At 33.3% G+C, this 14,448-nt stretch overlaps 2 protein-coding genes across 2 annotated transcripts; both read right to left on the reverse strand.

Annotated features, from left to right (window-relative positions):
• Positions 1-5,696: 5,696 nt before the first annotated feature.
• On the reverse strand, positions 5,697-6,209 carry LOC129980656 (uncharacterized). The gene has a single exon (XM_056091036.1). It carries the CDS (start codon positions 6,207-6,209, stop codon positions 5,697-5,699), a length of 513 nt encoding a protein of 170 aa, XP_055947011.1.
• A 47-nt stretch (positions 6,210-6,256) lies between these two features.
• LOC129980657 (uncharacterized) lies at positions 6,257-7,078 on the reverse strand. Its single transcript, XM_056091037.1, has one exon. It carries the CDS (start codon positions 7,076-7,078, stop codon positions 6,257-6,259), a length of 822 nt encoding a protein of 273 aa, XP_055947012.1.
• Positions 7,079-14,448: the final 7,370 nt, after the last annotated feature.

Consider the following 14,448-nt stretch of genomic DNA (forward strand, 5'->3'; position numbering starts at 1 on the left):
CAGCAAGGCCAAGAGCAAGTTGAGGAGCCGTTGTCAGCCTATGCCGTCGTGCGCTTAATGCCAAATAGGGATCCTGTGCAGGCGTCTTTGTTCTGTGACGGCCTTGGTCGGCCTTTCTGGTTACAGTACCACTTGTTTGGAATTGATTCCACAACCTGGATACCACTTTCGGTGGCACTTGTAATCATCGAGCCACCTCCGCTTGAGACTGCCCAGCTTCAAGCCTGCCAACGGCTCTGCATCTCAATTAATCGTCTAAACGATTATGAGAACTCATTCTCATTGGAAACTTGTTACATTTTTTGTTTTAATTCAATATTCACAAAATTGCAGACAAAAATCCCAGATGCCTAAACGGTCTAATTTCAGTAATTCCTCAAAAACTAATGCTAAACAACATTTTTTCCCACAACAAAGGTTAATATTATGTTGCCGGTCATTCACAATATATAAAATATAATTTGTTTAAATTTTACTGGTAGCTATTTAGAATTACTTTGAAAAACACTTTTGTGACCTTAATTTTGGACATGAGTGTAGATAGTATGCGATAAAATTTCAGGAAGACCATTCCTCCTGGTATATGAGAAAACAGAATAATAAAAAATCTGGAAGCTGTATGAATATTTGTTTACTTTTGACATATGCTTATTTGGCTTGAAATATAGAAAAGGAAGTTTATAATAATCTCTTAGCAACACTATGTCAATTTTGAAAATTCTATAAGAGGAAACTGAATTTTACGCAACCAGTGAAAAATATTTCTGGCTTTTTTTTCCACATCATATTGGGGAGAGGGGGGGGGGTCTTGTGTCAATACTAGTTGGCAAAAAAATAAAAGGGTGGAACTTTTTATATTTTGGTTGCAAAAAAAAATTTTTTTTTTTTTCCTTCTTATTGTTGACAATTTAAGAAGGAGTATGATTCTGTTTAAAATGTTAGTTGTTATCCTGACATTAAACTTTTAACCGTTGTATGAGATGAATATAAGCATTGTTTAACAGGTGTGTAAATTGTCATTGCGGCTACATTTGTTTTCATTGTATGTAGAATCAATGCTGCGGATGCATCACTCCTCTGGAAGTACTACTCTTGTTTCTATTGACAGTATGATCAGTTTATCATTAATGAGATATTTGTACATCAAAGACAGCAAAAAAAAAAAAAAAAAAAAAAAAAGCTGTGACATTTTTTCTGAAAGGTAGATTATTTATTATTCTGAGAGATTATGAATTGTTTATTAAACAGCCTGTTTTAAAGACAATGTTGTACTGAATAGAGCCAAATGCTTTAATTGAATGCTCCTGTTACTTGCTGATTATGGTGATTCTATGCATATGATTCCAACTACAAGTCTATTGATGATTGTTATTTATTATCCTGTTATCTGCTGCTGATTTTAGAAGCTGCGGCGACCTGTTGGGATGGTCTCGGTTTGAGAACTGGAGGGTTCCAAGTTCGACACCTGATTCCATCTTGCACCAGATCATGAAAACGGATTTGGTGCACTTCAAATCCGCTCGACCAAGTGATGAAACTGGTAAAACAAGTGGGTAAAACGCGCCTAAAAGTAAAAATAGAGCGTGAAAGTGCTAAATGTTCGTTGAAATATGAAATTAAACTGTCCAGTTTATTAAAGGAAAGATCTCATTATGTGCATTACCCAGTGTGTCAAAGTACCTATATTCATCCCTGATGAAGGCATTTATTAACAGGAAGCATGCTAACTCGAAATTTGCTTAACATTAACTTAATGGTTTTGTTCTTGAATTCAAAGTTTTTTTTTGTTTTTTTTTGTTGCAGTACTCGAATGTTTAAAGTCTTGAAAATAGTCGATTCTTTCTGTCAATATTCGTTTTTACTTTCTCGTAATCGTCAAAAAAAAAAAAAAAATCGAACTCGAGATTTTGACGAATCTTGATGTTTTAGACCTTCCTGAGTTCGAAAAACACTTTTTTTTAAAGGAAATGTTCGTCTGTCTGTCTTAACAAAGATATCTCAAAAACATTTTGATCTAAACGTAAGAAAGTTGGTGTACGGTCTTTATACCAAATTTGTAGAATTCTTATGAAATTTTGAGCAAAATCCGCTCAGACGAAGTCTGTCTACCCGGCTGTTCGAGTATAATTTTACATGATAACTACAAAAAGCTAGATATATAAAATTCGATGCACAGAATTAACATCTATTGTTTAGACACCTTTCAGATTTCGAGCCAAATCCACCAAGGGTTTGACCGTCTGTCACTCTGTACGTTCTGAAATTTGTTATAACTCAAAGAGCAATGACTTAAATATATCAATTTGGTAAGGTCCTGGGTCAAATTTTTGTCCCAATCAGTTGGGGAAAACGGGTTTAAAACAAAAATTCGATTTTCAGGTGCTATTAACTGCATCTCATGGATTAATCGCCAAATAACTCGCCAAGAATTACGTGATAGATTCACGCCAAAGGTTAATATTTCGTAATTTTGTTCTCCAATGCCAGCAAGGCATTCTCTGAAATAACATCTTTATTTATAGAGAGTATACAACAATGTTTGCCGGCGTCCTGGCATAGGGTTTAGGCATGTTTCAAAGATGATGGTTGGAGATTTATGAGTAAGTGATTTTTTAGTAACCTATTTTAAGGTATTTTTTGAGTAACCAATTTGAAGAACAATTTTACTGTCACTAAGGATAATTATTATCTTGGGTATATAATTTGATTGCTATGATATTGACTAAGCAAATTGCAGCGAATATGCAATTAACATTTGGAATGATTTCTGTTTGTACATTTAGATTTAAGGTAAGCAAAGGATCAAATGTCCGATTTAGATGCATTAATTATAAGCTGTTGTTTTCAATCTAATCCATATATTCTATGGAGAGTAAAAATGCTGCATGGATTCAAATGCTTATTCTGAAAAAGTAAACATGCATAAATATAAACTTTTTCACAATTTTCGAAATGCACAAAATAATTGCGTTTCCTCCTTTTAAGTTTACTATAAAGTAATGACCTACAGTTATTTATTTCGCTTCTTTTTGTTGGAAATAATAAAAGTGTTGCTGTGAATACTTAGAATTTGTTTACTAAACCGTATTATCGATTGAATTCTACTATTTTTTCATCATTGGTTTTGGGTCCAGGATGTTCCGGATTCGAAGTTGCAGAAAAAGAGATTATGGTATAATTTTTCCGCTGCCGTAAATCTTCCAAGTTCAATGGGAAGAGGGTTAGCATTCAGTTTTGTTTTTCAACGATTTAAGATACGGAGGTTGCTGGAACGAACAAACTGTTAGGAAACTTGCCGTTTTCATTGCTAAACTTAGCCAATAAGAGCAGATGGGATGAAAATATATGGTCTCTATTGATGGATTCTTGATCTTGATTATTGGCTAATGGAAATGGGCCACTGTTGGAAGATTCCGCAACAAAAAGTGATTTCCAAGTGCAAAAAGCAGGAGAACCGAGCATTGAAACTTATTTATAATTGCATTGACAAACTTTAATATCCAGTATACCAAATGCATCTTAAACCTGGACTTAGTCAAAAAATCAGTTTCATAGTTCCAGAATCCATGTCAAGTGCTTTCATGATTCGATTGTTGGACGAGGTTTTCTTAAACCAGTTTCATCCCATAAGGACAATATTGTCATTTTTATAGCAAGAAGGATGACAAAGCGGATTCAGGACATTCTTGATATTTATAGTATGGTTCAAGCCATTGAGGTACTTTCTGAGAACTATTAAGGTATAGTACAAATTTTGTATTGATAGTCCGATATGGATTTTAAATTGGATAAAATTGAATTCATTTCTGAAGAAAATAGAAGTAAATTATTAAAAAAAATGAAATGAGTAAAATTGATACTAATGATAAATAGTTTTTAGTGCGTGTTGCTATCCACATATTTAGAAAACAGAATATGGTTTTCGCTAACTTAAACGATTAAACTGTTAAAAACAAACTTAAAACTATAGAACTTGTATTTAGAAAGGAAATGGAATGTTATTTTGTTTATAAACAAATGGTCATTTAATGAGAAATTGTAGTTATGTATATATATTGATTTTCTTTTTTTAAAAAATTAAATTTTTCTAAGGTTGAAGATAATAAGATGCATTATTGTTTTGATGAAATTAATGAAAATGAAATTTTAATTATTTATACTAGTATAAATGAATTCCACATCCACAAATTTAATGGATTCTTCATACTGCAGTAACACAGTATCTTTGTCAAAATGCAAATTTGTTTAGTGATTTGGGAAGTGTAGTAAGGAAAATTACTCAAACTACACTATTAGCTCTTATATTCAGTAGAATAATAAAAATCGTATGGCATTGAAAACTGTAATGAACTCTCCTAAACTGAGATAAAATCTATTTTCTGTTACTTGATTTGAAAAAAAAAAAATTGTTTTAAATGTTCGTTTGGAATTTTATGTTTTTTACTGAACAGAAGGAAAATATTTTGTTGCTAAAAGATATGATTTGTATATTTTACAATCTAAATATGGTCTTAAGGAATATATATGTTGTGGGTGATGTGATTAATCGGTTAATATTAATAATTGGGATTCAATTGGGATAAATCAATTATTTTTATCTGTTTTCTTTCCTTATAATAAAGATGAATGTGTATATGTTGCTGCTCTTGAACTATACTTATTACATTTGTCACATATATATCTTGGAGGGTGGAAATGGGCAACTCTAAAAAATGCTTTGTTCAAATTTAAAAAATTTAATTAATTAAAACTAAGCCGAGTTTTAACTACTCCCGATAACTTTTGAAAATATCACACCAAAAAAATGTTTTTAAATGATACCTAATTTAATAATCTTTTTGAATTTTTTGCTGTATTTCGGCAATTTTTTAAAATTATTTTTTCCTTAATCTCTAACAACAGATTATTGTTGGTTTCAGGGCAATAAAGCTAAAGAAGGATTATGTATAATATCTGTGAAAAGAAGTGAATTTACAATATCTCGAAATTTAGAAGGCAGATGAAGCCCACATATATATTTTTAATAACTCTATGATATTATGGGACTGTCTCTATTAGAAAGATTCATTACACAATAAAGAGAAATTAAGTAAGGAAAAAAAAACAAAAAAACACGGCTTTTATATCTGAAAGTTTAGAAGAATCATGGACATGAAATTATATCTAAATAATATTAAATATAAACAATATAATTGACGAACCAGCTGGTTGCCAAAGGCGACAAGTTAGTTGTAATAACTGATTACGTTGATGATAACAATATACAAAGATACAGAAAATTCAACTGTTGAAGAGGGAATCGATCATTATTTTAAAGATTTTGGTGATAAGGGACGCGCTAGGATAGAACCTGGGACCTTTGGGTTAGCAGTTCAGTAACATTCCGATTTTGCCAAAACAGCTGTTCGGGCAGAAGCGCTGTTACTGGCTTATATGCAATTCACCACAGTACTCTCCCTCCAGTGAAGTCGGAGGTGAGACGAACGATATGGCGTTGAGTGGTGATGTATTATTAGGAGTAGCTGTTGTCTTAATGGGCCGGTACCCAGTTTGAATAGCACCAAGCTTTATGGCAAGCGTTTTATTATTATTATTATTATTATTGTTTTTTTTTGTGGGTGCTGATGCGCCAAGTGAGTCTGGCGACTTTAGTTGCGGGTAGATGGCGCCACAACAGCTGTACGAAGGTTGAAGGTTCAGCGTCCGATGTCACCAATGAAGAGGTGAGGTCCAGTCGTTTCAATGTGGTGTTCCACTTGATGTTTCACTTTAGCCTTTGCTTCCACTCGAGTAATTTCGGGAAACTCCATCAAAAGTTCTTTGTAAGGAGAGTCTTCAGCAAGAAGAGTGATTTTTCCTTCAGACGAGGCTATCATTTGAACTGAAATCTTCCTTCCAGTGCTCGTGTCGATGAGGCAGTTATTTTTCATATCGACCAGCAAACCGAAGGTTTTAAGAAAATCGGCTCCAATGATGGGGTGGGATACAGATGCTATTATGAATGGCCACCGGAACACTCTTCGAAGGTTTAGGTCCAAGGTAAGAAGTTTTTCGCCAAAAGTTGAAATAGTAGTTCCATTTGCTGCAAATAGTTTGAGTTTAGAGGCAGTGCAATTCTTTTCTTGGATAGTTGTTGGTGGAATGACGGAGGCTTCAGCACCTGTGTCGATTAAAAATCGAAATCCAGTTGATTTGTCGGCCAAAAACATTCTTTTAGATTGGCCGTATACGCTTGTGGCCTCAAGCGATGGCCTTTCTAGTTTTCCTGATTGTAATTGCAAGGTTTTTTGCAATTTCTGGCCGTGCTTCCAAATTTATGATGAAACCAATAAATTCCAGCACTGGGGTCGAATCTTCGTGAACTAGAATGGCTTCTCGAAAATCTTCCATGAGCTGGACTTCGGGATTGTCTTCTCCATTTTGTTCTGGTATCCTGGAGATCTTTGACCGATTTAGAGAGCTCTTCGATTTGCCTTCGAAGTGTGTGGCAGTCTTTGCATCCGCTATTCGGGCCTTCGACCAAGTGGATGGATGACGAGTCAGTAACTTCCAAGACCTTGTCTGCCATCTTTGCAAGAGCATCTAAATCACCGGTGCTGACAGCTAGGATTTGCTGTACAGCTGTGGGCAAGCGTTGTAACCATAAATTTTTCAGAAGGTTTTCTGGTACCTTAGAAGAGAGGTCTCGCATCTTGCACAGGAGTTGAGTCGGACGATTGTCCCCAAGTTGCAGCTCTTGTAGAAGCAATTTAAGCCGGTGAGTCTCTGAATCTGCAAATTGCTCAATCAGGCGCTCCTTTAAAGCTTCATACATTAGTTCCTCAGGTGGGTTCAAAATTATGTCACTGACTTGTGCTATCACATCTGTTTCAATGGCAGCTACAACATGATGGTACTTGGTTTCGTCTTTTGTAATTCCAGAAATGGCGAACTGGCTTTCAATCTGTGCAAAATATAATTTGGGATTCTGTTTCCAAAATGGTGGTGCCTTGAACGACACTCTAGCAACGACAGGACTGGAATCGTCATTTGTTGAAGGATTAGTCGTTAGCGAAACATCTTTATGCTCGTTAGTCATCTTGATGCGTTCAAGTTTCTTCTATCCGGGTCACCACTTTGTGGGTTAGTGCTAGTTTCAGTTACCTAACCTACAAATTTGCCTGCCTAATTTAAAAAATGCTAGAGCTAAGAAAACAAGGTTAAAGAAATTTTGATTACAACATATTTACAAGACTTTGTACAATTGCGAGATTAGTGAAAAAACGCTTAAAGATTCAGTCAGCAATCGTTCCGGTCGCGGCAGCGTTTTTTGTTTTTCTTTTTTCTCTTCTTGCTTCGCGAGCTTAAGCGTGTAGAGAGCGTGCGCATGAGACTGAAGGTGTCGTTAATTTGCATACTTGCCGAGATCAAAAATAACCACAAAGTGGCACTATCAATTTGATTTGAACCTCGTGGCAAATGTCAATTTTTATTGCACGTTGTAGTACCACTACAAGATTAAGTTTTGGCACCAAAAGCTTTGTTATCTATATGTTGGTTATTTGATTTAAATCAGGAAAGTTTCATGGACTGTTGTTTGCCGAAATTTAAGAATGAGGAATTGAATTGTGAAAAACTGTAAATTGATTAAATCCACCCTGTTTCGTTTAAATCTATTGGTAGAACACGATGAGCTGGATAGAATTTGTGTCCGTAATGCCAATACAGGTTGATGTATACGGATGCATGTGGGCCTTCACTAATTAAATCTTGTGACGATTCCATTAAACTTCGCAAAAATAGGCAACAACTCATTTTCAAACTTTATCTAATAAAGAAATGCGAAAAAATATAAAAATAATTTAAAAAGTTAAAGTGGAATATTTTTACACTTTGGGAAATGGAGTGATTAAGAATCAAAATGAATATTTCGAGAAATTCTGTAAATCTATAATTATATTTTGGGAAAAAAATTGTGTAAAACGACCCTTATATAGTTACCATATTCCTTATCACAAGCAAATGTTAATACCTGAAATGAGTTTGGACGATGTAAACAAAGGCAGTTGTTTTTATTAACAATTAGATCTAGAACATTACATTTTAAGTAATAGGGTTTACTCTTTCTTTTTTTTTTTAAAGAAAAATTTTGATTTCAACTATATCAAAATGATAAATACAGCCAGAGCAAGGCCCCAAACAAGGGTTCAGCTTTTAGGGGATTGTAATGCGCGAGGATAGAACTTGGGACTTTATGGTTCGCAGTCTAGTAACATAACCAGGATACAAAAGCAATTACTTGGGTAGCCTAGCTCTTAACTTGCTTATAAGCTTTCACCACAGACTCTCCCTCCAGTGAGTCGGAGGTGAGACGAACGATACGGCTGTTAAGTGGTGATGTATTAAGCTGTTGAGTCTAATGTGTCTGTACCCATTTGAGTAGCGCCAAGCGTTATGGCTAGCGTGTGTGTGTGTGTGAGTGGTTGCTGTTGCTGCGTCAAGTGAGTCTGACCACTTTTGGGTTGCTGCGGCCTTTTTGTGTTTCTGCGTCAAGTGAGTCTGACGATTTTTTTGGTTTGCTATGGGTAGATGGCTCCACAACAGCTGTACGAAGGTTGAAGGTTCATCGTCCGAGGTCACCAATGTGGCGGTTTGCGACGAGCGAGGATAGAAACTGGGAGCTTGTGGTTCGCAGTCCAGTAACATAACCAGGATACAAAAGCAATTGCTCGGGTAGCGTAGCTGTTAACTGACTTATAAGCTTTCACCACAAGCTGAATAAAATGAAGCATTTTATCGGGTTTTTATATTGGTTTATATATTTAAAAAATACTATCAAAAGTTTTAAACTATTGTGTGAAATATTTTTTATTTTTGCAATATAAATTTTTATTACCGAGATAGCTTATATATTATAGCTTATCCGAGATTTATTTGGAACCAGCGGGAGTGGTCTTTCCTAAACTTTCTCGCATACTCTTTAATGAAAGAGTTATGCCGCTTCCCAACTCTGCTTAAAATTGTGGGCATTTGGCAAGGCTGAGAGCGCAATACTTGCTCAGATTTTTATTTTCCGAGTCCTGAACATGGCAGTCGTGTTCTTCATAGTAGCCTAGTAAAGAAAACCAATACTTTCATATTATTAACTGTATGCCATTTGGCAAACAATTAAGGAATTTCTTATTTGCTTGCAATCTTTGGCGACTTTTTGGCGATTAATAGCTAGAATATAGTTAATACACAAGTACCAGGAAAAACAAATATATATTTTTGACGCCTTTTTTACCGATGGACAGAAACCAAAATTCAACATAAAATTAGAATTATAAAATCACGTACTAAATTTACTTTGTCACTGCGCTTTTGAATGATCGCGTTTATATGCAAGTAAATGTACAGACCGCAAAAGTAAAAATTGATTCTTTGACCGATCGGGTTCCAATTTTTGATATATATATTTATTTTAGATGGCAAATCTTAGTACTCAATTTTATCCATTTAATTCTTTTTCGTTTTGTATTTATTGTGTTAATTTGTATTCCGACTGCCGGAAAGACAAATTTCCTCAGAATTGATTTCGTTCAAAATTTGATAAATATCTACACATTTGATGTAAAAACTGCATACCGAATTTCGGTTATCTAGCTTTAAGCATTTTTGAGGTATTGTGTTTGTTCACAGACAAAGCGATAGATAGATACACTTCCAAAACTTCGTCTTTTAGACTTAGGGAAGTCTGAATTATGAAGAACCGCGAAAATGTCACGTTCGAATTTTTTTGACTATAACAATATACAGGCACCTCAATCTCAGGAGACACCCGAGCACAAGTCGAATCTGATTGGTTTGTCAGATCAGTGAATTGAAAACCGCCAAATTCGTTTCCCGCCAATTTTACAGTAACCAATTTTTATCTGCGAAGCGGTAAGCATTGTTCCGTATTGCAAGGATAAGCAATAAACATGGAACCCAAGTGTGCGTTATGCAGCGCAGAATTTTATAAAAAAACACATTATATAAAAAAACCCAGTTCATAATATTTTCTTTTCAAATATAGAAATAAGAGCTTCTCCCTGTTAAGTTATTGCCTTTAGTTCCGAACATATATGTTAAACTGGATCCAGTGAAAGTTTTGTAGATTTGTGCATTTCAGTTTTATTGAAAGACAGCATTTATAAACTTTTTTAATTATATAAAGCTTTATTTGATGAAATGAAAAGGTTTTGTATTTTGGGAACTTTCTTCTTTTTTTTTAATCCAAAATATGTAAAGTTTTTTAAAACTATGAAAATCATTCTCAATAAAAAGAAAAGTAATTCTATTTTTTTCATAAAAATGCATATAATTTTTTTTATGCTTTAATACTCAGCCCATTTAATGCATGGCTATCTTGAGGACAGGGAATACCTCAAGGCAATAAGAGTTTTAGTTACAATACCAGTGCCTTCAATATATATATGAAGAGTCAAAGGAAACAGCAATTTTAAATTTGAAAGTATTGTCTATTATGCTATTGTTATTCATAATCGTTTATACAAGTTTATTTATTAAGATATTAAAAGAAAAATTGTCCTCTATACTCCAAACTTGATTAACCCTTATGGTAATAAAAGGTAACTAGTTATGTTATCGATTTCTTTTTAAGTTTAATAACAGCAAATGATGCCCATTGCTTTAAATTTTACACTGACAATCATCAACAATGTTCATTCGATTACTAAAAATTGTGCCTGTAATGCAACAATGTTCTTTCTCAATTAAATTTTTAAAGAGTTAAAATTGCTCAAAATTGCTCAAATAACAATTTTCAGGCAAAATTTTTATTTAGGAAAGATCTGGTTGCATCTTCTGTAATAAAGAAGAAAAAGAATTATTCAGAAATCTTCACTACTTAAATTTAATACATAATTTAGGTAAATTTTCTTATGCTTTCATAATTAATATTTTATTTAAAGTATTAGTTTCATTAATTGCCATAATCGTTACGTGGTTTATTTTTTGAAAATAAAAACAATTGTAATTTAAATTGAAAATTAATATTTTTTAATAAAAAAAATTGAGTTTTTTTCTTTTTACTTTTACTACTTCAATTACTTTTTTAAGCTGGAATAAAGTTAGAAACTATAGTCAACATGCAACAAAGAATGAAGTTCATACATCCTTAGTATTGTTAGGTTTAAATTATATATCTCACATTTTGGGTGTAAGGAATTTTCGATTTGAAAATAAAAGAAAATTGAAAATAAGGATTCAAGAAAAATTTCAGTTATACAATTAATTTATTTCATATAATATTTTCCAAAAAAATATGCATGTGTACTTGTAAATAAACTTAGAAACATGTAGCAGACCCTGATTTCTTCTATATCCGCTTTATTATAAAACAGATGTGAGTGTAAAATTTTAATCAACTGAATTACAAAACCAAAATACTACAGTACTTATATCTATTCCCAAATTAATTTCTCCAAAGTACGCATCTAATTGCCAAAAGGGAAGATAAATAGCCAACAGAAGATTTCCCATGACGTATAATTTGAAGTCATGTGATCAAACGAACCAATCAGGTTTGACTTGTGCTCGGGTGTCTCCTGAGATTGAGGAGCCTGTTTTGAAAGCAGATACATTTTTAAAAGGTTGTCCTGCTTTTACTAGTACTGCTTTATTATTACGTACGCTTCTTTGACAGCAGATTCGTCTTTAAAAGGTTGACGTAGAACTATATTGTTATTTCATTACAAAATCAGTCGATCTCCAAAACTTTGTTTGCCAGCTAGAAAAATTGGAAATGAAAGTTTAAATATATATATATATATATATATATATATAATATATATATATATATAATATAAAGAGAGAGAGAGAGGCGGGGGAGGGATAGAGAGCGAAAGAGAAGTTATCGTGATTGTTTCAAACTGTCAAACGACTTAAATTAATTAAGACAAATAATGACTTAAAAATAATAATGTTCTCACATGATTACTTGAAATTTGCGATCGTCTATTTCACTTTAATTTTTCTTTCTTATATTTAGAATGTATCCTTCTGTCTCTATTTGAAAGATAAGGTATTTGGTAGATAGTCTTCTATGACCCATGGTCTGGCTAACGTTTGGCGATTGGCTAAAGTTATCGAGACATCAAAAATCCCATTCCCCGAACTGTATGCTCCCACATAACAGGTGTAAAAAATACGCCTATAGACGAGAAATCGAGGTTAGAAGTATAGAGCTAATAATTTACTATAATTTGTGATTATTCAGAATTGATCAACTTGCAGATATTATGCTGTTTGTCTTCTAATCAGACAATTTGTATGTATTAGTTTGTGTGTTTCGGGAAACCAAAACTGAGCCATATATTAAATGAGTACGCAAATAATTCTTTGTATGTTTTCTAAAAGAAAATTTATTTTGCATTCGTGGGTATTCATTATTATTGAATCGACTGTTGTAAGAAGAAAATCGCTATTGTTGTCTTAATAATCAATATCTGTGTAATCCCTAATCAGATGTTGCTTTTCGAGATAAGCAAATTACTGATAAAATATTCTATTTATTATCATTTTTTTTTAAAAAAAAATATTTAAGTCAACTAAACAAAGCAGTAAGGTGAATCCTCTAAAAATAATAATAATACACCAGCGATAGTGGTTTTCTCAAAACTTTCACGCATACTCTCTAAAAGAAGCATTATTCCAGAGAGCGCCTTGGATGGCGTTGGTGTACGATTGTTATGAAATAATAACTTTTGGCGTGGATGTAGCATTTTTACGAAATGATGGTGTGGTCTTTGGCCAATTTTTTGGCGACTAATCTCTGGCGTTCGGGTAATAGTATCTAAAAATAGAATTTGTATTTTAAACATATTTTTCGAGATTGATTGAAAAAAAAAATGTGACACAGAACTCATTTGTAGTCACAAAGTCACATACCGAATTTGATATATTCGTCACTGCATTTTGGGGTTCTTCTGATTAAATGTTTCTGAAAGTACAGACCGACATCCCCTTTTTCCCCTTTTTGGATTTGGCTCAAAATTTGATAGGTGTTTACACTATAGATGCTAAATCTGTTTATCAAATTTTATTCATCTAACTCTCTTCATTTTGTAGTTATAGTGTTAAATTATATTCAAACAGCCGGACAGACGGACTTGCTCTGAACAGATTTTGCTTAAAATTTAATCGAAATTTACAAATTCGGTGCAAATATCGTATACCAAATTTCGTCCAGCTAGCTGAAAGCGATTTTTAGTTATCTATGCCATAGACGGCGGATGGACACTTTCCAAAAATATTTTTTTCTAATTCTTGGAGGTCTGAAACGTGGATATTCGTTACTCTCGAGCTTGCATTTTTTGACGATTACTATACTTTCTCTATACCACGTATACGATAAAGTAAAAAATGAGGAAATCATTACATTTTGTCTCTTGAATAGGGAATTAGTGCTCATGAACAGTAACCAGGGTGAATACATTTTTTCCGCAACAAGAAAGTTCCCTTCAAAAGCTGTATCACATGGTCAAAAGAACTTATTAGCAATCATACAGGGCCCGTGGGAAAAGTATTTCAGTTATATATAAAAAATCAGGGTTGCAAGTGTCTTTTGAAGTGCGCCTTTTAACCTTACTGAGAAAGTGATCGATTAATTATTAATGGGACAAATGTACGCCATTCATTCCATGTATATATATATATATATATATATATATATAATATGTATATGTAATGATATTTTAAACTCTTAATTTAAACCAAATTAATTTTCAAAGCTTTATCTTAATTTAGCCCATAGTAATTTCATTCTCTTATTTCTTGATCCAATTCCACTGTCGGTTTAATTAATTCAACTGAAGCTGTGTAAAAAGTACTGCGCCATCAATCTACGTATCGAGTCAAAGTGATACTTCCGTTGCCCTTCTCAAAGGTCACCACGTGTAATGAATTGGCGCGTGGCAGAAAATCCCATGTTATATAAGATTAGTGATCATTCGTTTCGTTCCTCCCTTCTTAATTCTGCTTTTGTGTCGCGCTGCGTCTTCTTGTAAATAAATCATACCTGTCTCCCGAGAGAGAATAAATCGAAATTAAAAATCCAAAATGTCTCTTCACTACTTCGAACCTGCGTTCTGCTTCAAACAAAATAACATTATATATATATATATAATATTGTGTTAGTAGTCTTTTATTTGAGTCATGTGTACGTAAGTAAATTTAATTTCGGTGTATTTTTTTGTATTAAAACAAAGGGGGATAAATAATAATAAATCGATAATTTTTGCGATAGATCGCCAAAAAATGCAAATCGTCGCCAATAAAAGTTCCCAGTAACTTTGGTGATCGTTGATGACCTTTTACATTTGACATTTTATGTATAATGGAGTTTGGGGATTTTGGCGTTATCTGAAAGTAGGCATGTCAGCCTGAAAGCTGTAAATATAAACAAATACCAATTTTGCTTTTTAT

The sequence above is a fragment of the Argiope bruennichi genome, chromosome 8 (genome assembly GCF_947563725.1).
Source record: "Argiope bruennichi chromosome 8, qqArgBrue1.1, whole genome shotgun sequence".
NCBI lineage: Eukaryota > Metazoa > Arthropoda > Arachnida > Araneae > Araneidae > Argiope > Argiope bruennichi.

Excerpts from the sequence above, each read along its gene's own strand:
- LOC129980657 (XM_056091037.1), bottom strand. The coding sequence starts at position 7,078 with ATGACTAACGAGCATAAAGATGTTTCGCTAACGACTAATCCTTCAACA.
- LOC129980656 (XM_056091036.1), bottom strand. The coding sequence starts at position 6,209 with ATGTTTTTGGCCGACAAATCAACTGGATTTCGATTTTTAATCGACACA.